Source organism: Hakea prostrata, chromosome 11 (assembly GCF_041222555.1).
Source record: "Hakea prostrata isolate BN-2017 chromosome 11, UWA_Hpros_2, whole genome shotgun sequence".
Taxonomy (NCBI): domain Eukaryota; kingdom Viridiplantae; phylum Streptophyta; class Magnoliopsida; order Proteales; family Proteaceae; genus Hakea; species Hakea prostrata.
The window spans coordinates 6,625,585-6,650,844 of record NC_142610.1 but is presented as its reverse complement, the minus strand read 5'-3'; the positions used below and the strand labels follow the sequence as shown (position 1 = coordinate 6,650,844).

The following is a 25,260-nucleotide window of genomic DNA, read 5'->3' as shown; positions in this document are numbered from 1 at the left end:
ATTTGGCTTCAAATTAACCACAAAAAAATTTATTTAAAATTGAGTTGGCTAGTGAAATGGTAGTGTTATGGATATTTTATAATAGACCTATCTAAGTCAACCAAGAAGAGCCAGAACCGATCAAACCTTGGTCGACCACTAATAGACGAAGACACTAAGCAAGGTGTACAATTTGAATCATATCCAACCTCCTTAAAGCTAGGGATAAGGATTCCGATCAAGTCGGGTATTTTGAATTACTCTTAGAGTCCAGGTTAGACTCCACAACTACAATCCAAATAATACGCTCTTGGCAGATAATATTCCTCTCTCAAGGAAGTTAGCAACAATTATAGAGTTTCAATCGAACTCCATTATTGCACAATTAAGCTATGAGCTTCTAATAACTCGATCATCGGAGACACGCCTATTCTACAATGTCTCAATTGGGTTATATTATGTTGGCTTTAGGTAAGAGGTCCTATCGGGCTGCTTTATTTCATTTGATCACCCATGCCTATTCTAAAGCATTATTGTTAATAGGACTGTTATTATACCTATCAAAGAAATTTGATACATTATATAAGGTATGGCTGTAAAAAGAGGAAGAAGCCGAGCTACAAGAAAAATTCCCGCTGCTACCATAGTAGCCGCGTGTATAAGAGCCGAAATAGGAGTAGGGCCCTCCATGGCATCGGTAACCATACATGAAGGGGAAAAAAGTGCAAATTTAGCAACTGCACCGACGAATAATAAGGAAGCACAAAAAATAACAAATAAAGAATGAACTCCATTATTATAAATAAAGTTATTGAATATTTCGAACAAATCCCGAAATTCAAAACAACCCGTTATCCAATAAAGACCTAAGATTCCTAATAATAAACAAAAATCTCCTACACGATTAGTTACAAACGCTTTTTGACAAGCATTTGCCGCAATGGGCCGTGTGAACCAGAAACCTATTAAAAGATAGGAGCATGCTCCAACTAATTCCCAAAAAATATAAATTTGGATTAAATTTGAACTAGTAACTAAACCCAACATAGAATCATATAAGTAAAAAATCTTAAATATCCTTCATCATGAGACATATAATTGTCACTATAAATAAGAACCATAATTCCAACAGTAGTGATTAAGATTGACATAATAAAAATAAGTGGCCGAACTCTAAGGAAAAATCATTATTGATGGTCCAAGACCATACATATTCATAGATAGAACTGTCAGTTATTTTCTAAATAGACAAATGGACTGAAAAAATCATAACTATACTTAACAATAAAACACTAGGAAAGGCCCAAATACGACGAAGATTTTTTGTTGCCGTTGGAACAAAGAGAAGTCCCATCCCTATTAACTTAGGAACTGGAAGTGGAAGGAATGGTATGATCCACACATATTGATAAGTCTGTTCCATAAGAAAATCAAACTTTTTAATTCTTATTAATTATTTCCAATTCGCCAGCTCTTATCTCCTTTTGAAGGAGGTCAAAAAAATAAAGATAAAGATTGAAAAAGTCAAATATATATTTTTTTTTTTCAGTTTTTTATTATTCTAATTTTTCCCATACTTCCAATATGAAATTCAAATAAAGAGGTTGCAAGTGATCAAATTAGATGATCAAGCCACTAGTGAAAAGTTACTACTTAGTTATTAACGCTAGTTATTAATAAAATATTGAAAAAGATAAAGTATAGGCAAATTTCAGTAATTCGATTAATGCTATTGCAATAACTAATTTACAATAATTAATAAATAAAAATTCCTCGCCAACTAGTGGGCACAAACATTCCCGAACACATCTGGAAGTGTATCATTATCTCCCTAAACAAATCATGGACGGGAAGACGGAATCTACTCTTCAGAGCATCCTCATAGAGGGCAAACTAACTGGGATGAAGAGTGCTCGCCCTTTCATCATTGGTCGGGACACGAAGAAGAAAACGCAGAAGGAAATGAAGGAGGTAAAGGAAGGTATTTATAGGAAATAAGATTCCAATCTAATGACATTTACGAGCCCAACATCAGCGGTCTTAATTCGAATATTTTTGAATTCGGATCCAACGTCCCTTAAAGCAACAGATGGACGGTGGTCAAGGACATAACTTTTCAAATTCACAGTAGCAATTAATGCAACATGATGACAGTGATAATGGTAGACCACGCATTGTTCTCGGAGAGCGTGCTTCGATATTCGTGCACAAGTGACGGCTGTTTCATGATTGAGACGTTATGTTTTTCGAGGAAAGGATCTGATCGGACCGATCAAGGACACCCTACACGGGAGTAATGTAATCCCTCGGGTCAAACACATCCTCGACTCTAATGAACTGGGGGGCTTATGTTAATGACTAAAATAGTCATTCTTCCCTAACCGGTCCGACTAGCAGGTTCAATACAGTTGTCTCGACCCTAGTGATAGTGGCCGGTCCAGCCATCATGTTCAGGGAGCCTGATCTAGGTAAACTTCTATCACCTGTCAACTACCTAGAAGGATAAGTCAGGTAAAGAACTCTTTGTAGAGTTACTTTCCTAATACAACTCTTCTTAGAGTTATATTATGAGTCTAACCCTGATATCTAGAACTAAATAAACACCTCAAGCAAGCATAATAAAGTAAGTATTCATATTTTGTATGATCAATTACTTGAATTCTCTATTGAGTAGTTGTGATCATATCTCATTGGTACTGACTTGCTCGTCAGAGATGTACCTCGACCCCCAAGGTCGATCACATGTTTTGCATGAACGTGACAGGGAAGGACGAGCAGGATTCCATATCAACAGGTAGGAAAAACAAAATTCAAATTGTCAATGCAGGGTTGGTAGAGTGGTATGATCCATACTTCTTAGTGGAGAGGTCATGGGTTCAACCCTTGCGAACGACAAAGCTCCTTTGACGATGTAATCAAGGTGCACATGAGCAAATTGAAAACTTATTATAGAATAAACAACTTTTTTGTTTTCTAAGTTTTTGTTTCTAAGAAAAGAGTTCACATACTAGGCTTCCATCCAGATTAAAATGGATTTCAATGAGGGAGTTAGATTGTAAATTTTAATTAAAAAAAAATAAAATTAGAAAGATACCATCAAAAGTCAGGTCAGTTGGCATTGACCACGCCTCCCAACAAGGAGGTCAGGTTTAATCCTCGTTGATGGTATAAAAATAGTATCTACCCCTATTCTCGGTAAGTTAATATAAAATATTCTTTAAAAAAAGTCATGAAATTATTTTAATAAAAAAATTATCAATATGTCCATAATTTGTTTTTTTAAGAGCAAAGGGAAGACAAATGCCAAAGTTATTTTATTTGAACTAAAAATGGCTTTGGCCAAACCTTGGGGGACAAATGAAAAATACCCAATTTCAATAAATGAATGTTAACAAGAAAAATATTAAAAAATAAAAATTGAAAATATGATAATGAAACAATAGTCTGCATGATGCACTTTTGGATCTGTTTTTCTTAGTGATATAGTCTTAAATAAAAATGGTGGTTGAATTGGTCGAGAATACTAAAAGGAAAGAAATAAAAATATTAAAAATTGAAAGCTGTTACTCTTAATAAAATAAAATTGGTTGACAATATGGGAGCACTCTTTAGGCATGCAAAATTAAATTAATTGCATCTCATCTAACGAAAAGTGGGAGGCGTTATATTTTTTTATTCCAATTTTATCAGTTGTCTCAGTAGATATTAATTTTATTTAAAATATTTTGAAAATGTAGGTTTCCACATGAATCATGATGCAACCATTTCGTAATTAATGGAGCCCATAGGAGGTGACAGGAGCGCCCAAAATGCTTGAGGAGTTTTAGAATCTTGCCGGCCTAAAGGAATGTGGAGTGATTATTTCCGACAAAATCAAGAAAGGTGGAGCGGCTGCACCATCTAGTGTGATGCATTTTTCTTTTAGATGATGAAAGAAGGGGAGGTCTGGGGATTGCATTTTGGAATGAGCTAAAATCGATTTCTAATATGCTTTATATACCTTCTCATCTTGCATCTGCGTTTCAAGAAGAAATTGAAGCCATCAGGGAGACTCTACTGCTGACTAAGGCATTGGGTTGGACTGTTGGAGGAAGGTAAGAGTGGAATCGGATTGTGAACGTCTAGTGAAAACTCTCAACAACCTTGACTGTACTAGAGAGATTGCAATCTCTACGGTAGATGATATTCATTTTCTGATGTAGGATTTTTCCTCCTGTCAATTTGACTATTTCTAGGGATTGTATGGACTTGCCACTCTCTAGTCTGAAGGGCTCTCACTGTGTCGAGTAGAGTGGAGTGGCCTTTACCCTGTCCATTGGCACAAGTGTTTTTTTCTCCTAAGTTTGTGAGTTGTTCTCGGTTTGTAGTTATGTAATTCTGATTTGGACCCTCACCCAAAAGAAAATAAAAATAAAAAGATAAATTTCCTAAAAAAATACTATAAGAAAAAGGCTTAAAATTTGGATCAAATGTATTATAATCGTTTGATACAGTACATGTATTAATAAAAAAAAAAAAAAAAACCTTGTTTTATTTATCTGAAAAAGTTGGCTTAATGGAAAAAGATTAACATTTCATAATATGGATTATGAGTTTGAATCTCTTCGGGACCTAGTGGTGAAGTCCCCATTTACATTTAAATTATAGATAAAAAAAACTATTTTAAAGATATAATCAAGTCAGGCCCAAATTAATATAGACGAACCTCATATCTAAAAAAGAAAAAATCTATTCAATTAGGCCTAATCTAATTAATCCCTTTAAAGTTTTAGTATGTCTTGCAAAGTGTCCCTTAGATACACTTCAATGCCCATTTGAAGCCTCCAAATGAGGCAGGACAACTTGGTCCAAGAGGATACAATTGCCACTGAATTACATAGATTAAACTCCAAACCAGATGGTAGATGGGATCAAGGGCATCTAAGATAAAAGTTGGGAATGAGAGCTGTTTGACAAAATGACTCGTTTGTTTCTCAGTTTGAAGATCAACAACATTCAAGGAACAAACTCTGTTCACAAGAGCGGAAGAGATAGGCATGCACTAAGAGTGGAAGAGAATCACGCACAAGAGCAGAAGAAAAACATGGATTTTTAGAGTTGAATGAAGCTTTAAGCTAAGGCTTTTGTATGGTCTTAGAGAAAAGCTTCACTTTTTTTTTCAGCCTTAAAGGTTTAAAGCATCGGTATCTTGATCATGTCAATAATGTGATTTTAAGAGATGTATCATTTCGTATGGAGCATTTTATCGAACAAGTGAATACATTTTAGGGCAATCCAATATGTGTCCTTTAGGAGATGATATGTATCATGTCATTGTATCCAATAATGCGGATACATATCAGCTAGTATTGCATTGTATTGTATTCTAGGATACTGTAAACCTAGCTCATGTTCATGCATTTGTTATGCATACAGTGCCCTCACTGCATTGTTTGCATGATATTTGGTTATAATAATTAATTGTTCAAATTTTTTTGTGCATCACTTTTAACTTACATTTCTTTACTAAAAAATGCAAAAATTATTTTAGGATTTGAGAAATAATGATGACAATGGAATTTTATGGCACTAGGCTGAGCACTGGAGGAAACTAAAATTAATTAATATAAGCACCAAGATATTGAGAATATGCCCAAGCACAAACACAGAAAAACCTAATTATACTAAGGGCATGGAGGATGATGTTAGGTGAATGTAAAGGAAAAGTCTCTTAACTTCAAATTCAACTTCAAATTCAAATTCAAATCCACCATAACTAACTCTATCATCAATTGATCTTATCTCCAACTTATCAAAAAGAGTTTGAGTTATGGTTAAAGTGTCAACAAGTTGTAAAGTTTGATTGTAAACAATATATAATTCTAATTCAATACTCAAATTGTGATTCAAATAATATTAATATGCATCTCCCACTCACAAATTTTAGTGTGGAAGAATTCTTTCTCAAACGAAACTCTAACTTGGTATCAATTTCTCCACCTCTGAACACAGTCCACATGATCCCAAGACCTTTGTTCTCCCCACAATGAGCGTACCTGCTTCCTCTAGCTCCACCACTGTCATGGCTGATCCTTTGAATTCAGCTACAAACATTGTTTCTCTTCTACCTGTAAAGCTTGATTGAAGCAACTATATCCTTTGGAAATTGCATATTCTCCCTTTACTTCATGCACTTGACCTTTATGGCTATGTCAATGGAACCAATCCAGCTCCTCCTCAAACCATACCCACTCCCTCCACCACATCACCCACACCAACCTCCATCCCTAACCCTACATATTCTCAATGGTGCAAGCAAGACTAGATGCATGATCTTATCTTGGATCATCTCCTCCCTTTCCAAAAGTGTTCTTTCTCAAATCGTTGGTCTTACCACTTCCCACGCTGCTTGGAGTTCCCTTGAAAGAACTTATGCCTCCCAATCTCAAGCACGCATAATGCAACTGAAATACCAACTCTTGCAAATTTGCAAAGGCCACTCTTTTATGGCCAAGTATGTTCAGAAGATTAAATCTATTGTTAACCATTTCACAATTGCTGCTCACTCAGTTTCAGATGTTGATATTTTCCTCATAATGCTTCGTGTCCTAGGCCATGAATATGAATCATTTGCCACCTCTATTACTTACCGTTTTAACCCTCTTCCCCTTGATGATTTCATAGTCCTTTTACTAAATCAAGAAATCTCCAAAGATCAAACAAGACAATAAATTGACTTGCCTTCATCAGAAGTTAATCTATCCACTAGATCAACCCTGGCCTCTCTTATAGCTATGGCAGAAGATGAGCTCGAGGTTGCTCTAAGCGTGATCAACATGCAACGCATCTTCCCCCTCTCCTCCCTACCCTTATAGTTGCTTGTTAGATTTGCAACAAAACTAATTATACAACGGTGCAATGTTATTTTCGCTATGCACCAAGTGTGCCAATGCCTCCAAGCTGAATTCTTACCTAGAAGCTTTCTTGGCAGCACCCATGACTTCATTTGATCCTTCTTGGTACCTTGACTCAGGTGCCACTTATCATGTTATGTCTAGTGTCATGGATATAACAATGCCTTACCATGGTATTGATCAAATTTAATTACATTGGTAATGGCTCAAGTTTGCATATAAAAAATTTATTGGGTGTGCTTCTCTATTAGCCCCTTCAAAAATTCTTACTTTATCAAAAGTGCTACATGTTATGTTCCTTCTATTACTAAAAATTTGCTCTATATGAGTAAATTTACACATGATGATGATGTTTATATGGAATTTCATCAAAGTTTTTGCTTTGTGAAGGATCTCAAGAAGGGGGGGGGGGAATTGTTCTACTTCAAGGATCAATTGAAGCTGGCCTCTATCATTTCCATCCACCATCCGCATCTCCCTCTATTCATCTCAACAAATGTGTGTTTCAAGAAGTGTGGCATGACAGATTAGGGCATTCGTCAAAGAAAAATTTAAACTCTCTCATTTACAGTTATGGCCGGCACCAACCTTCATCCACTTCATCAGTTTTGTGTGTCCCAAGCAAGATGGGAAAATCGTATAAATTACCTTTAAAATGAATAAATCAAGGTTTATATCTCAATTCCAATTATTGCACTCTAATATTTGGGGGCCCTCTTTGTCACCACCTACATAGGTTATAGTTACCATATTTCTTTTTGGATGATTACAATAGATTTACATGGCTTTTTCCACTTGTACATCATTCTAATGCAATTTCAGTATTCAAGCAATTCTATTATTATGTAGCCAATGTCTTTAATTCCAAGTTCAAGTTTTCCAACTTGATGGTGCCAAAGAATATGAATATTTTGATCATTTCTTTAAAAAGAGTGGTATTATCTCATGACTACTGATGCTAACACACTTTTAAACAGAATGGGAGAGCAGAATGAGGAGCATAGACATATAGTAGAAACATGCCTCACTCTTATGGCTCGTGCTTTAGTCCCCCTTATTTTCTAGCTAGCCGCCTTTGAAATGGTTGTCTTCTTAATCAACAAAATGTCCACACTGATACTTGAGAATAAATCTCTGCTTCAAATGTTACATCACAAAGATCTAGATACTTCATTTATTAGAATCTTCGAATGTGCATGTTTTCCTTCTTTACGGCCTTATAAAAACAAGTTCTAATATCACTCCAGCAATGTATTTTTTTTTGGATACAACAACTCACACAAGGGGTATGATCCAACTCTTAGCCAATCCTACATCTCTAGACATGTAATTTTTTTATGAAACCAAGTTTTCCTTTGCAACTCAACCTCCCAACCACCTTCTTGCTCTCATCCAACCCCACCATAGATACAGATAATAATTTCATTTCAAATTCAAATCCAAAGTTTGAATTCTCCCATCCCACCCGAAATTCCAATTCAAAATTTGAAATTTCTAAAACTTCTAATACAAATTAAAATTTTGAACTCTCCTTTCCCCCTCAAAATTCAAATGCAAATTCAAAATTTGAAATTTCTAAAACTCCATCTCAACCTCTCACCGCACCAAAGACCCTAGCCCATAACCCACCTGAAAACCTAGCCCGAAACTCTAGCCTTTAACCCACTTCTACCATCCCAACCAACTTAACCTGAACCTTACCATGTGCAAACCCGATCCAAAATGGGGCATCCCAAACCCATCTCTAAATTGAACCTCCTTGCCACCTTCGTTGCCGATAATCCTGAAACCAAACCCACCTCATATACCATTGCTAGTAAAGATCCCAAATGGAGGCTTGCTATGAGCAACAAATTTGATGCTCTCTTACGTAATGGTACTTGGGAGTCTAGTTCTTCATCAGCCCCACATGAAATTGGTTGGAAATAAATGGGTTTATAGAATCAAAAGAAACAATGATGGCTCTGTTTCACGTTATAAGGCTCGAAGGCTCGTTTGGTCGCCAAGGGATTTCATCACTATGAAGGAATTCATTATTTTTGACTCTTTTAGTGTTATTGTCAAACCTACTACCGTACGTAGTTGCCCAAGGATAGACTCTTCGCCAATTGGATGTCCAAAATGGATTTTTAAATGGTGAATTATCTAAAGAGGTTTACATGGTTCAACCACAGGGTTTCATCGATCCAAAGAAACCAACTTATGTATGTCACCTTCAAAAAGCTTTATATGGTTTAAAACAGGTCCCTTGAGCATGGTCTTATCGGCTTGGTAGTTATTTACTCACCCTGGGATTCTCATAGTCCTCATCTGACACTGCACTATATTTTCGTAGTACTTCAGCACATCAAATAATCTATCTTCTTGTATATGTGGATGACATTGTCCTCACGGGATCTAATTCTTCCAAGGTTAATTCTGTCATTATAGCCATTAGAAAGGAATTTGCCATCAAAGATCTCAGTGACTTAAACTACTTTTTAGGGGTCGAGATCAGTCGCTCATCTCATGGCCGGTTTACATCTCTACCAATCAAAATATTCTTCAAATCTTTTGCGAATGACCAATATGCATGAAGCCAAATCAGTAGCAACATCAACCTCCATCACCAAAGCAACCTTTGAGGAACCTCCCCTCTATGAGGATTAGTCTCAGTATAGAAATACAGTGGGTGCTCTCCACTGTATAGAAGGGCCCTTCAGCATTTGACTCTCACATGCCCTGATATAACATTTTCTATCAATAGGGTTTGTCAATATATGCATTGACCTACAACTGATGATTGGGTTGCGGTTAAACGAAGTCTTTGTTATCTAAAAGAGACCCCATCCCATGGGATTCAATTTTGGCCCACAACTAATCTCTCTTTCACTGCCTTTAGTGATGTGGATTGGGTCGGTTCAACCACTGATCAACAATCTACAAGTGGCTATTGTGTTTATTTGGGCCCTAACTTGATCTCTTGGTGTTCCAAGAAACAGCCTATTGTGGCCCGCTTCTCTATCGAATCTGAATATAAAGACTTTGCTAATGCTACCATTGAGTTGATACAATTACATCAATTACTGTGTGAATTTGGGGTTGTTACTTCTGCACCAACTCTATATTGTGATAATATTAGACCTACTTATCTTGCTACTAATCTGATCTTCCATACACGAGCCAAACACATTGATGTTGACTATCATTTTGCTCACGAACAAGTTATCACAAAAAATATTTCAATCCGATTCGTTCCCAAAGGAGACCATGTCGTAGAAATACTCACCAAAGGCTTATCCTCTCCAAGATAAAACCAAGTTCATTGTTTGTCCCCGACCAATGAACTTGTAGGGCAGTGCAAAAGATAAACCTCTAAATTCAAATTCAAATCCACCGTAACAAACTCTATCCTCAATTGATCTTATCTTCAACCGATTGAGAAGAGTTTGAGTTATGGTTAAAGTGTCAACAAGTTGTAGAGTTTGATTGAAAACAAGTTGTAAGTCATTCAAATATTCAAATTGTAATTTAAATAATATTAATATACATTTCCCACTCACAAATTTGAATGTGGAAGCATTCTCTCTCAAATGAAACTCTAATTGTGAATGAGCCAAAGTGATCTATTATAAAAAAAGGTATGCTTAGTTCTAAAAAAAAAACCTATTGATATTTATTATTCTATTATATTTAAGAAATTTTTGCTTAACTAGTTTTGAAGTCAGTCACCAAATTTTTCCAAAGACAAGTTTAAATTGCTAAGTCGATTTAACTTATTATACTGGAGTTTCTATGATACATATGTCAAACAAATGAATCATATATTAGGGATCTACATCCTCTACAACTATAAGGGTATCGGTATCCATCAACCCTTTAAGGAGAATCCAATATGTAAAGATTGAGGAATCCAATGATGGAGCATATATGTTTCTTAAAAACAAGGTAGTGACAAGGGGAAAGTGTGATAACACAGAAGAGTGTCACTACTTTTTTTTTTTTTTTTTGGTAGTGAGAATACGGGGTCAAAACAAGACCCAAAAAAGAACAAAAAAGGTACTACACTGGCTTAGGCAGTAGATCTGCCCTAAGTAACTCCTTCAGATCTACAGAAGGGTCTTGAATAATCAACGAATTACTATCCAACGGAAGGACCATTCTCGAGCACCAATCAGCAGCTTTATTTCCTTCCCTACCCACATGGGTAAATTGAACATGTCCATGCGAGTGGTAGCTTTTCCGGATAGCGGAAATTATGTCACCATATTTTCCATGAAAACTCCCATTTGGCTCCAAATGAGATATAGCTTGCAATGAATCTGATTCCACTTGAACTGGCCACGCCCCTAGATTAAGTGACATGTGAAGCCCTTCTTTTATTGCCATCAGTTCTGCCTCCAGCACATCACTACAAATAACCTTTTTAGAGAAGCCTCCTCTAAAATTGCCATCATGATCTCGTATTACTCCTCCCAATTGGGCAAAATTGTTCTTATTGTAGAAGGAAGCATCCGTATTACATTTGAACCAACCCTCTCGTGGTCTACACCAACTTTCTTTTTTATCATTCGAAAATTGAAATCTCAACGGAGCTTGGCATGACACCCATGCTTCTTTTTCTGTGTTATAGAAATCTTCAATAACCACCCGTCCATTTCTTGGCCTAATAAAATCAGGATCATGATGATCTTTATTTCTCCAAAACCACAAGAAATAGAGAACACAAACAAACTTCTCGGACCAATCCAATGCCCATCTGGATGCATCACCATAAGTGTTAAGAACGTACCATTGTTTCATCGCAACCAAAGAAACAATCCCTGTTCAGAGGAGCCACAAGTTGAAGCCAAATACCCTTGGTGAAAGAACAGTCTCTAAATATATGTAAATTATCTTCAATTTCAGTTTGGCAAAAGTCACAACGATCCTCGTCTTGTAAGTGCGGGTATTTCATACGAGCCTTGGTTAACAGTCTTCTCGACTTGCTAACGAAAAAGAGCATAATCTTGAAGGCGGCTTGAATTTCCAGCACTGTCCCGGAATGTTGAACTATAAATATCTTGTTGAGTCCCCTCTTCGGAGGAAGAGCTTCATATGCGAGTTTAATTGAAAATCTTCCATCGGATGAAAGTTTCCAGATGTATCTATCCTTCGCTTCTCGATGGTGGCAAACACTCCTGGATTTTCTGACTTATGTCATTCGGTAGCCAGTCATCAAGGTTTGGGGGCCATGTTCCTCCAAACCTGCTATACATCAAACTAATACTTTTCCATACCATGGAATCAGGGATAGTATTGAATGCCTTATCTTCAAGAATGTAACCAGGATCCAGCACTGTCCTTCCAAAATAAAGCTTGTTTCCCATCACCCAAAACTACTTTACAATGATAGCGTACAATGGGAGCTTCTCTTGATATCGCCTTCCATAGTGGTGAGTCAATAGCTGAAAATTTGAGAGGGTGGGATCTCCTTCCTGTGCCATATTTCTCATTCAAAATGGTTGCCTACATTGAATCTTGTTAAAGGTACCCCCATGCTAATTTCATAATAAAAGCTCGATTCATTTTGTGAAGACTTTTGAAACCTAAACAGTCGTTCTTCTTCGCTTGACACATGCCCTTCCAACTTACTAAATGGATTTTCCTATGCTGTGAACTATCTCCCCAAACAAAGGATCTTGTAGCTTTCTCAATCTCACTAAGTACACCCTTGGGTAAACTCATCGATTGCATAGTGTAATATGGAGTCGCCTGCAAAACAGATTTGGCCAAAACAATTCGCCCTGCTAATGACAAAGAGTTTATTTTCCATGATGATAACCGATTCTTTACTTTGGAAATAATATAATGATAATTTCCTTTTTTGATTCTGCCATTCCATATTGGTACACCTAGATAGCGTCCGATATCTTCTATTATCGAAAAGCCACTAGTGCTAGCAATATTCCTTCTTAATTGTCCTTCTACATTTTTTGAGAAGTAGAGGCAAGTTTTTTCCATACTTACTTGGCTTCCTGAAGCACTGCAGAATTTATTCAAGCAATCTTTAATATCTATTACAAACTCCCCTTAAGAAGTTGATGGATGGTTGATACCCTTGCGGCCTGCGGAGGATATGAAATCATGTATTAGAGGCAATTCAATCTTCTAGAGTTTTAATATATGTTCCAAAATACTCTATTGATAGAAGCCCACAGATAGAAAACTTGGCTCAAGAAGATAGATTGTTTTGGATTAACAATGGAAATGGATTTAAATTGAGTTGACTAATCAAAATGGTGGAAAAAATTCAAATTGAAAATACAAGAAAATTTCGTTTATTTTGCATTATGTAAATGGGGTCATGACCGAGATCTTTTTCTTTCTTCCAAGAAAAAAAAAGACCGTGATCTTTTTTCTGGAAGGCAAAAAACTATCAATGGACAAATTGTTTTGCAAATTTTTTGACTTCTAGTATCTATGGAAGACGAACAACTCATCCATTGAAAGAACATTATAGCAACTGTGAAATTCAATTGCTTGTCTCTGTGAATGCCAGCTTTTGTAGATTCTTCAAAGATCTGATTCCTTGTTCTGAAACCTTCATTCTTTGTAAAGGATTCAAACTGGTGCCATAGAAGCTCTTCAAAGTGTATATTAACAAAATGTTGTAGTCTCCGGAGTTTCGAGAATAACATGAGGCAGTTCATGTATATAAGTATCTTTGACATTCTATTTCTAGGTTTTGTAATTTCCCAATGGAGTTGGGAAGTTTCTTGATACATGTATTCCTGATATTTGAAGTTGCTTTTCTTCCCAGAGTTTCAGTCGAACTCAACTTCTTCGGAATTTCTTCTATTGGATGTGTTAAGGATAAAATTGGTCATTCTTTACATACCGGTCGAAACCCACAATTGAACCGTCCGACCAGGCTTATTAATTAATACGATTTGACCAGGAGGTTCATGGTAGGACCGACCATAACGTCAAAGAGTATCCGACTAACATATTTAGGGAACCTGACTAAGGTAACTCCTATTATCTATCAAACTTTATGGAAAGACAAGTAAAAGGACTCTTCATAGAGTTACTTTCCTACAACAACTCATCTTAGAGTCATATTCCAAATATAACTCTATTATCTTACAATATAAAGACCTCAGGTAAACATAATGGGGTAAGCATTCATACTTTATGTGATCAATTACTTGAATTCTCGATTGAGTAGTTGAAAACATATCATTGGTACTGACTTGCTCGTCGGAGACATATCTCGACCAACGAAGGTCGAGCACGTGTTTTGCAGGAACGTGACAGGAAAGGACGAACGAAATTCCGTATCAACAGGATGTATTGGTATTGGAAACCAAGACTAGTATGTTTCTAATTGGCTTGGTTTTTAAATTGACCAACATTGTAATAAAGCTATTTTCCAAAATAATATTTTCTTTTATTTCTTGTTGGATCTCTAACATTCATGTATGTGTATCTTTATTCTTGTTCTACTCGATCATTAAATTATCTCTCAATGTCTCATACTTGTACTGAAAAGACATCGCTACATTTTTCTTTTCCAAAATATTCTTACTTATTCAATTCATTAGATATTTAAATAATTTAAGAAAGACATTTAAAATTGTAATTATCATTTATAGACACAATATTAATTAATATAATAAACATGAACTCAAAGGATATGATTACGTTTTTCTTTGCCAAAGTACCATTGCTTATTATTATTATTATTATTATATTTTGTTTAAGGTTCATCCGGGCCAACTTGCGCATACCCCGATTACATCTTTAGAGAAGAGGAAGATTTGTCGCAAGAGTCGAACTCACGACCTCTTCACTGAGAAGTATGGATCTTACCACTCTACCAACCTTGCCAAAGTATGTTTCTCTTTGCCAAAGTACAATTGCTTATTCAATTCATTATATTTTTAAATCTTATAAGAATAATGTCCAGAATAATAATTATAACTCATAAATAAAATATTTATTAATAATATAATATAATATAACAATTATCATTGGTTGAGCATGAACTTAAAGAACATGGTTATTCCAAAATACTTTTGTTTATTCAATTCGTTGGATCTTTAAATCATTAAGAAAGATGTCCAAAATTGTATTATAATTCATAAACACAATATTAATTAATATAATAATTTAATAATTATCATTTATTGAGTATGAATTCAAAGACATGATTACATTTCTCTTTTTCAAAATACTACTTCTAATTGAATCTTTAAATCATTTAAGAAAGATGTCTAAAATTGTAATTATAATCCATAAACACAATATTTATTAGTAAAATAATATAATAATAATAATTATTATTATTATTATTATTGGATTAAATGTAAAATGTAATTGGGGAAGAGGGAAGTGGGTTGGGGGGTTTTTTTCAAGGGAGGATGGAAATTTTCCTATATTAAAATTGAATTAATTGGTCTGAGTGGAGAAGGAGGCCAAGGATGAAAATATCCAAATCAAGTGGTCGCAAATATGTTGAATAATATAAAATAGCTCTTTTTTTTTGTTTGTGGTAGATTGGGTCCGGGTCATGGGCATCTATTATACAATTTGGGAATGATTATTCCTTGACAAAATAGGTTGCATCTTTGTCAATTTGGATTAATCTTGTGGCCTGTTTTTCAATTGTTAAATATTCATGAATGTCAACGCAAAGTTGTTCTAGTGGTGAAATCAACACCTTGTTAAGGCATATTAATATCACCATTCCCTGGCTTAATAAAGCCTCTTTGTACAAAGTGGATATATATATATATACACATATCGTGAAGGATCTAAATCTTCAAAGTGGACATTTTCTCAAGGTTTCGCTAACATATAGACCCTTGATGGCTTATTAAAGAGATTTATTTATTTAATGTTTACATGATTTGAGTGTTATTAGTGTGGTAAGAGTGGGGTTGAAATAGCTTACAATGTTTTTTCTTTTTTGTATCTGGGGTTCATTCGGGCCAATTTTTTTTTTTTTTCATATCTCGATTACATCCTCAGAGGGTGCTTTGTCATCCGCAAGGATAGCTCACAATGTTGATATGGTGAAATTACAACTTCACACGTTTTTTTATCCCTGTATTTTGAATTGGGAGCTCTCCAAAATGCCAATACTGCAATCCTTTCTACCATACTAATTACTGCTATATAACAAACCACTTTATGATTAAATTCATATAAACAACAACTTTCATTGGATTCTACGTAACATATTTAAGAATAAAAGAAAACAACAATTTGAATTTTTCTCTCAAATTTTAAGTTAGTGTCCCTCTCAACTCTCAAGGCTTACATACTATTAGCAATCTTGTCACTAAATATAATATGCATTCTTATCTTTATGTCTAAAATAATATCTCTCATTTAAGGCATGAATCAACCCATAACAGCGCATCAGACCTATAACTAACAAACTAATGTCTGTTAAATTAAGAAAATCCTCTTACATGAATCACTTGACATATAACTGTTAAAAATACTTAGCATGATAAATGAAACCATTTAGAATTTTTGTCTTAAGGAAATGAGGATTCTTTATTTTACTTTAAAATTTTTTTTTGGCACTAATCGATTTATATATATTTCTATTGTCAAATTTAAATTCTTATTGTTAGTATTTTTATTTTTATCTTGACATCCAAGATATCTTATAGAATGTACCCAAAAAAAAAGATATCTTATGGAAAAAAGAGTCCCTAATTAGCAATGATTAAGATCTTAAGGAGGATTAGCAAAATGGATTAGGGCAAGGAAGAGATTCTAGGTTCACTGAAAAGGCCAGAGGCCCACTTGGCTTTGCTTCACAAATAAATTGCAACAAACATGGTGAACCATTATGTTGATATACATCATTAGATCATTAATCATATAATAAAATGGCAAATCTATATATTCTCTTTCTCTCAAATATCACTAGTATATATAATAGAAAAATATTCAAATGGGTTGGTAAAGCATTTTTCTAATTTTTGGGTAATGGGTTGGAACAGCATTCAGGGACCGGTAGGAAATTATAATAACTACATTTCTTTTTATAAAATTTAAAATTTAAAGTCCTGACAATCACTTGAAAATAAAATATATACATGACAGCTGCTAGTTTTTAATTTTCATTATTTTAAATCAGTTTGTAATTTTGTATGGGTTTTTTCTGTTTTGTTGTTTTGTTTTTGTTTTTGTTTTGTGAAAGCATATAAATAAGAAATAAAAAACATATGAAAGAGACTGATGCGAAGGGTCTGGTCAAGAAGCAAAGTTCAGGTTAGGACATACATCTCGAAAAGTGAAAAGCACTATTTGACCCAACCCGTATGGTTCAACCATCGGTCTTAGGGTCGGTCGGTTCACACTGATAGCGATTTAATACTGACTCAAATTATTTAAAAAAAAAGAATTTTTTTTACTTTTTATTTTGGATGGATCTTATGAGCCAAGATTAGTTAGAATATTTTAAAAGCTAATAAAAGGTACAAGAAAAAAAATCATCACAAATACTTTTAAAATTGTAATCATTAATATTAATATAATCTCGATATTAGGGTTGTGACAAGATTGGATTTAATTAGGCTTTTCTAAAATTCTAAGGCCAACCTCGAATATTTTACCCTAACCCTAATCCTTTTGAATGGCCAAAATCAAGTTTCATTCTAACCTAACCCAAACCCCTCACCTGGTTCTTAACCACAAAATAATGAAAAAAGAAAAGCATAATTTCAGATTATACTTCTAATATCGTAAAAAATAAAAAATTACAAAATTGTATCGTTAGACAGGGCCGGTCCTAGTGAGACCCTCAATCGACACATCGTTACCAGCCTTTATGCTCTGAATTTTGAGCTTGAACCTTGTTGCGGCTCAAGAAGGATCAAGACGATTTTGGTTCATCAGATCCAAATTTACATCCGCTGCTAGAGGTGGATATAGGATTTAACATCGGGAGACGCCAATTATCGATATTTCGCATATGATACAATGAATTTTTGACCCTTACCATTATTGTTAAAAATTTTGTGCAATGAAGGACCTAATACTAACCTTGTCTTTGAACCCGTCGAACTGAACCAGTTGGGTTAACATTTCCGGTCTGATAAACCATGGTTGATTCGTCATAACGTGAAGAAGACGACAACCAAATTTGACTTTGGTCCGTATATGAAACAAGCACCCACGTTTCTCTTGCATTCCCCATTTCAAATAAAAACGAATTTGACAAGTACAAATAATTCATTCTCTTCCTCTCCACAGCTTTTATCTTATCTCATTCTTCTTTGAAAGTTAAAGATCATTGCAACCATGTCTTCTGGCAGTGGCGGCGGTGGCGGTGGCGATAGAACCTATCCAATGAACGATAATGGTGGAGGAAACTGGATCGGCGTGGTTGTCACATTAATCCTTTCTTTACTAATTGCAGTCACGTTAGTGATTCTTCTATACCTCACAGCATGGTGTCTCCTTCGTCGCAGCACTGCAAGGCATCGTTCGAGGATCAATCAGTTAATCAATGAAGCCACAATCATGCGATCAGACCCATATGAACCGTCAAGTAATTCTGGTGTTAATCAATCTGTAATTGATTCTCTACCGGTTTTCGCTTACAAAGAGTTAACAAACAACCAACAGGACTACAAGAACGGTGGCTCAAGAGAGTGTCCAGTTTGCTTGAGTCTGTTTCAAGATGAAGAGATGGTTAGGCTTCTACCGAATTGTAAGCATTTCTTTCATGTAGATTGTATCAATGCATGGTTGAGATCAAACATGACATGCCCCATTTGCCGGTGTAGCACCACCACCAACACCTCCACCACCACCCCAATTTCCGGCACCGCTGTCGGCGGAGCCACCTCTCCCCCGTCTTCATGAGATGGTTCCTGTGGTGGTGGTGGTACCTTCCCATTTGTTGGATCATCCAGCACGTTTCTTCAATTCTTAACACAGAGAAGTTCAGTATTCATTAATGGTGAATTCATCATGTATTGAAAATTCTTTTTTCATATCAATAAGGGAGGTTGAAATTGTTCAATACGTATAGTTGTTTGCTCTGAATTCAACTTTGATGGCTGCCGGTGTTTGACTTGGCTGGGTGCCTTGTTGATTTGGCTCAAGAGAGTCCACGATGTTCCAGAATCCAGATTCTAGATGAACCGTCTGGCCGGGTTCGCTCGACTTAATGAACCGGAAATTTATCCGAGTCATACGGGGTGTCGGTCTATAGATTTGCTCAGAATATTTCGTTGAGCATGCAATGCAGGAACGCTTTCACTTCAATCAGATTGTCAAGGGATGAGTCCACGTCATTCTCCACATAACCATGCTGTGTTAGATTGATACTGCTGATGTGGCAAGTAACCTAGCTTACATATAGTGATTGTAACACTTATCAAGATTAATAATATTCATTTTTCTCTGTATCAGTGTATCAGATTCATCTCGTTCCGTTTTCGATGACGTCTGCTCCTACTCCTTCGATTTCACCCTCGGAAAAAAAAAAAAAAAAAATAGAAGAATTTACTCTAGCCAATTGAAAAGAAAAAGAACGGATCAGTTAAGAAAAGGAAAATTTGATTATTGTTAATCCTCTTGGGATGTAGGGTGTAGCCCTGGGCCTTACGGATTATGTAATACCCCATTCTCAATATATAAAATTGTTGTCTATTTCAAAAATTTTAATTATTGTGAGATACCATATTATATTTTTTTTAATCAAAGGTGAAGGTTATTAGTAGGGTAGGATTAAATTGATTATTATTATTATTATTTTGAAAAAAATTAGAGAGATACCCCAAGATAGTTGGCGAAAAGTATAGACACCCCAGAGCTATGCCAACTTAATTACTACTTTACTTTTTGTGTTTTGTTTTTTAAATTATTGTTCAAATTGAATTTTGCCTGAAACCAAGATCGATTCGCTAAACATTCAAGATTCATTCGAGGTAATGAGTCCTCTATCAAGACGTCCCCCGCAAGCTTGGCTGGATATGGATAGGCGAAAGGCGAGGGACGGGCTTCTTGAAAGGGTCCTCTGGGGCAACGATGGATTTGTCTCAAATGACAAGCTTCGCAGGGTCCAACCGCTCGCGTTCACCAGTTATGCCACTTCCTAAGTAAGAGGAGTCCGACCACGAATCTGTTGTATGCTCGTTAGTGACGGACTAATATATGCCTAACACTGCTGTTGGTTACTGTGATCAATCTAGTTGGTTAGATTAGACTGACATGCATGGAAGGGTGAGAAGGGCATGTTTAAGGCATGAAGGGATAAAGGAAGGGCTTGGACAACCTAATCGTAATCGCATGGTGGAAGGACTAATCCTCCAGGGCTACCGAAGAAAGAAAAGACACCGTGTGGCGTGTGCCATTAAGCTCCATTAGTTAAATAATGACATGATATCTTTGTATTTTTCAAAAACCTAGAATAAACTTGTGTTTGTGATTATTTATGAATAATTGTTGATGCCCCTTGCACTATAGGTTAATTACTAATCGAACCTTGCTCTTTATGAAATTACTATTTTCCCCTCATTTCTAATGGTGATAAAAAACAATTAGGTTAGGTGCACAATGTCCATTTTACCCTTCACTAGAATTAAGAAGCCAAAGATAATATTATATTTAAGGATAATTATTATTGTCCCCCGTTCTAACAGTGTTTTGATGTTGTTACAGGTTTACAATTGAATGTTTAATGTCGATTTTGTCTTTCAAGTACTAATTTTTTAATATTCTTATCATTTTGGATTAAAAAATTACCTAAATTATTATTCTTTCTGCTAAGAAAATGAACCTAATGGAAATCAGATAATAAATAAATGAAAAGTAAGGGACAAGGTAGTAATTAAGCTATAGTACATGAGGCTACAACAATTACTCCTTATATTTATTTAAAAAAAACATATGGAATATCCCTTTTAACTTATTAATTCTAGTAATTTTGGTTTCAAAGAGTCAGATTTGATGAGATAGCGTACAAGGAGAAATAAAAATAAACTTCAGGGTTATTTTGAGATTTTTGAAAAGTACAAAAGTCATATAATAACATCAATAAGTTGGAGCAAAATCAATGCATGGGTTCGTAATTTCAAAAGGTACAAGGAATAGTAATTAAACTATAATACAAAGGTGCATCAATAATTTTGGAAGGCAAAATGAACATTACAAAACCAACTTTAATAGCTTCTTAACACCGCTAGAAATGACGAAGCAACAATAATATCATAAAGAACATAATTTGATTAATATTTAGCTCTAGTATTAGATGACACTAGTAATTATCATTATAGACAAGCTATGGTACCGGAGGACAAGAGTACTTATCCTTGTAAAAAAATTCTAGAAGGAAAGAAAATCAAAGAATTACTTAGTTATCATATTTTGTGCTTCTTAAGAAGGGAAGGAAATGAATTAAGTGGATCCAATTCCAACTTAATGGAATCGACTACAAGGAAAACTCTCCCTTGTTGGGGAAAGAAGTACTCATTCTTGTGTGACTAATACAATTCATGGCTAATCCTTGTCAATTTTTCTTATCATGCCTAATTGGCATGACTCTTGATTAGGTTGTTCAAAATCTTGACATAATTTTAAGTACACACCATTTCAAATTAAAGAATTATTCTAGTATGATAACCATTTTGAACTTACCATTTCAACTTAAATAATTATTCTAGTATGTGACCAGTTTAAACTTGAAATTTACATCCAACAAGAGGATATTTATTTATAAAACTGACCAACATAACTAAAGACAAGCAGAATAATACTATCAAAGCAGAAAATTAAAGGGAAGAAACAAGTAGATTAACGTCTTGTTATTACATGATAACTTAATTAATTAAGTAGAACCCATGCATGCATGCATGCATGCAACCACTGATCAGTGATCACACCTTTCCCTAGAGAGCTTGCAGAATCTTCACACTAATTGCAGACAATTTCTGCAAAAAAAGGTTCCGCTCCTTCAATATTGAATCATCCGCACAATGTCTATTGAACTCATTAGTACATTGAGGCACAAAACCAAATGCAACGTCTTCCATGCTTGCTTCAGCAGATTCTCAAGGGGTGTAAGGTAAAGTTTGGGTCTATATAAACCTTACCTTTCCTTGCATGTGGTGTGTAATAGAGACACTCTTCACACTTGCATAATTTGTGTTACAAAGTTAATTTCTTTATTTGAATTGGTCTAAGTGTTGTGTTGTAGCTTTTGGCTCCTTGAGGGGACTAGAAGAACTGCCTTATCTTCTAGTTAGAGGTTGTTTTATCTTAATTGGAGGTGGTGGTGCGAACAACCCTTGGTAGTATGGTGCATTAATTACCTTAAAGACAACACTCAAGATGTGACTCAACCTCATTGAGTGGTGGTTCGTTCGATTGCAACATCAAGCTCTTCGGATTGGCTAAGGATATTCATCTTTCAATTGTATTGCAATTTCATTTTTGTGTTTTGTAGAATTTGTAATACAATTACACCAACAATTTCATGAAATAGTTTTTGTGGTAGAAAGATCATATGTATGGTAGTGATGAGGAAAAATAATATCAGGCCGGGTTCGACCACGGTCGGGTCAAAGACGATTATGGGAAGAAACGTGCTCCCATCAAATTCGGGATACACGATCGTGCCACTAAAGGTAACCGCCACTAACTCTGAAAGGGGGTAAAAACCCTAGGATCAAACTGTCAACAAAGAGGAAGGTGAATGCATCTAACAGTCGAGAATAACAGGTAAAATCTATATAAACCAAAGGATTGCACACAGTGAAAGTAACTCAATCGTCCCCCTCCATTAATTTGTTCAATTCAAGCTCTGCATCAAGTCAGAGTTCTGTGGTGTTTCAATTGTTGATTGACTTTCAGAGGTGGCTACCGGAACGCACGGTCGGCCGGCGTTTGATGTCTATTTTGCAGGAATCTGAAGGCTAAACAATTTTTGGATGCTTCATTTGGCGTCGTTTATGGGAAACGCTTCAAAAATCTATGGTAGACACTAGATCTACGACTCTGAGGCATCAAAATCAAAATCTCCAACCTCCTCTAGGATAAAATCCTCCTGAGGGAAATCACGTTCGTGAAGGAGAAATCCATGAAGAAGAAATTGCCAGAGAAGTCCATCTGGATGACCCGAACGATGAAGTTCAAATGGTTCTAGTCATTTAAGAATAGATTAATCAGATGTAAATCCAATTATTGGAAATGCAGCAAATGCTTCGAATGGTGGCTAGACGCTTAGGAGCCCCAAGACACCCTAACCTTCAAGATCGAGAAGAAGCTTGAGGACGAGCACGAAGGGTTGAGAGATGAAATTCTCCAGTCAAGGGGCGTTCTCCTCGGATAAATAGACAACAAATTGAGGACCAAAACTTCTGGTAGGAAAGAAACCAAGGTCTACAAGGAGTATGGGAAGAACGATCGAGTGTAAGGAGGACTGGAGAGTTGCCTAGGAGAGATGATTAGGATGTTCAAGATAGTGCACAAGGGAGTTGAACTGTAACTCTCACCATGTTCAAACGTGGAGTGCGAACGCACACGTGACTTCCCAACGATCAGGCAGGGGTAGCGTCCGAACGACAGGCACTCAAGCAGTGCAAATAGATCGAGAACTGGTTGATTTCAACAAAAAATTGGGAACAACTCATGAGGGGCAAAAGGACCAATGACATCTATTCAATTATCAGAAAAACCCTGTTTGTATATGTCAATGCTAGGTACAGATTCCCCCACAACTTCAAACTCCCAATCTTCTCTTCATTTGATGGATCTGGAGATCCAGTTGCCCATATGAGTTACTACCAATAGACAATGGCTGTTGCTGACAACTCGGATATAATCCTATGTAGAGTGTTCAGGTCTTCACTCACAGGAGTAGCTCAGAAGTGGTTCTAGAACTTGCATTCGGGAAGAATCGCTGATTTTGATGAACCAACTCGAAAGTTTATCAATCGGTTCCAGAGTGGGATCCAAACCAATAAGACCGAAGAGACTTTGTTCACTATTAAAGAAGCAAAGAACGAGTCTATTCGGGATTATTTACAAAGATTTAATAAGGCTATCATGAAGATCGAGAATCTTGATGAACAGGTGACCAAAACAGCTTTCTTTACAGGCTTCTCCAATAGGCGACTACTGGAGTTGCTGTTATAGGATATGCCGACCACATATCCCTAACTTGTCCAAAGATGTCAAAAACAAGTAGAAGTAACAGAGATCCTCGACGCTTTGCAAGGAGAAGGGAAGGCAACTACTATGGAACAAAAGGCCTCAGAAAAAGGTCAAGGTTTGAAAGTACTGAACAATGATCGAGGGAGAAAGGTGCATTCAGGATGGAGGCAGCGTTCTCTCGACCATGCAGAGTACACACCGTTAAATACCCAAAGATCAGATATCCTAAAGCAGATTAAGTATTAAGACATCTTGAGATGGCCACCCAAGATGATTGCCAAACTTGGAGAAAGAAACATGGAGAAATACTATCGTTTCCATAAAGATTATGGGCACTAGACTAATGAGTGTAGGCACTTGAAGGCAGACATAGAGAGATTGATATCCCGGGGACACATGTCCAGCTTTGTAAAGGGTCAAGGTGATGATCAGGATAGAAGAGCCACTGAAGAGAAGAGAAGGGAGCGCTAGGGAAGTAGATATCGTTGGGTTGAGGCCCCCCAATCCAAAAAAGGGAGGAGATAATAGGGGCTAGTCGATCCTTGATCCTCACAATATTCGGGGGCCCAGAATTCAAATCCCTCAGAAAGTTGAAAGCAAAATCAAAGTTCGTGGGATCAGGAGAGGCAATAAAAAGAAAGAGACTGAATGTAGAAGAAAGCATTGTGTTCAATGAGGAGGACGAAAGAGGCATATGCACACCTCATGATGATGCGATCGTGATCAAGGTCGAGACTAGCCATCAGGAGGTGCACAGGGTATTAGTAGACATAGGATCATCAGCAGGTCTTCTGTCTTATGAAGCATATCAAAAGTTAAAGATGGAGGAGGATTTGCTGAAGCCAACCTCCACTCATTTGTACGTCTTTGCTGGATCTTCAGCAATATCGGAGGGATCAATACAACTGGATCTAACAGTTGGAAACTTCTCGAAGGAGACTGCCATTTAGGTGAACTTCTTGGTCGTTCGGAAACTCCCTACATATAATTTTATACTCGATCGACCATCCCTCACAAAGTTGGGAGCAGTCGTATCAACCAAGCTTATGAAGATTGAATTCCCAACTGAAAAAGGAGTAGGAGAGGTAACTTCTTATCAGAAAACCTCCAAACAATCTTATGTTTCATATTTGAAGGATAAAGTTGGACCAAGAAAAGCTACAACTTTATCGATTGAAGTTTAGGATGATAGGGACGAAGACATAATGCAGAGACCTGAACCCATTGAAAAGCTAGAGAG

The 25,260-nt window shown here is 36.1% G+C and overlaps 1 protein-coding gene across 1 annotated transcript; it reads left to right on the top strand.

Moving 5' to 3' along the window:
• The first annotated feature begins 18,158 nt into the window (after positions 1-18,158).
• On the top strand, positions 18,159-18,725 carry LOC148999808 (RING-H2 finger protein ATL5-like). Its single transcript, XM_089139094.1, has one exon. It carries the CDS (start codon positions 18,159-18,161, stop codon positions 18,723-18,725), a length of 567 nt encoding a protein of 188 aa, XP_088995220.1.
• Positions 18,726-25,260: the final 6,535 nt, after the last annotated feature.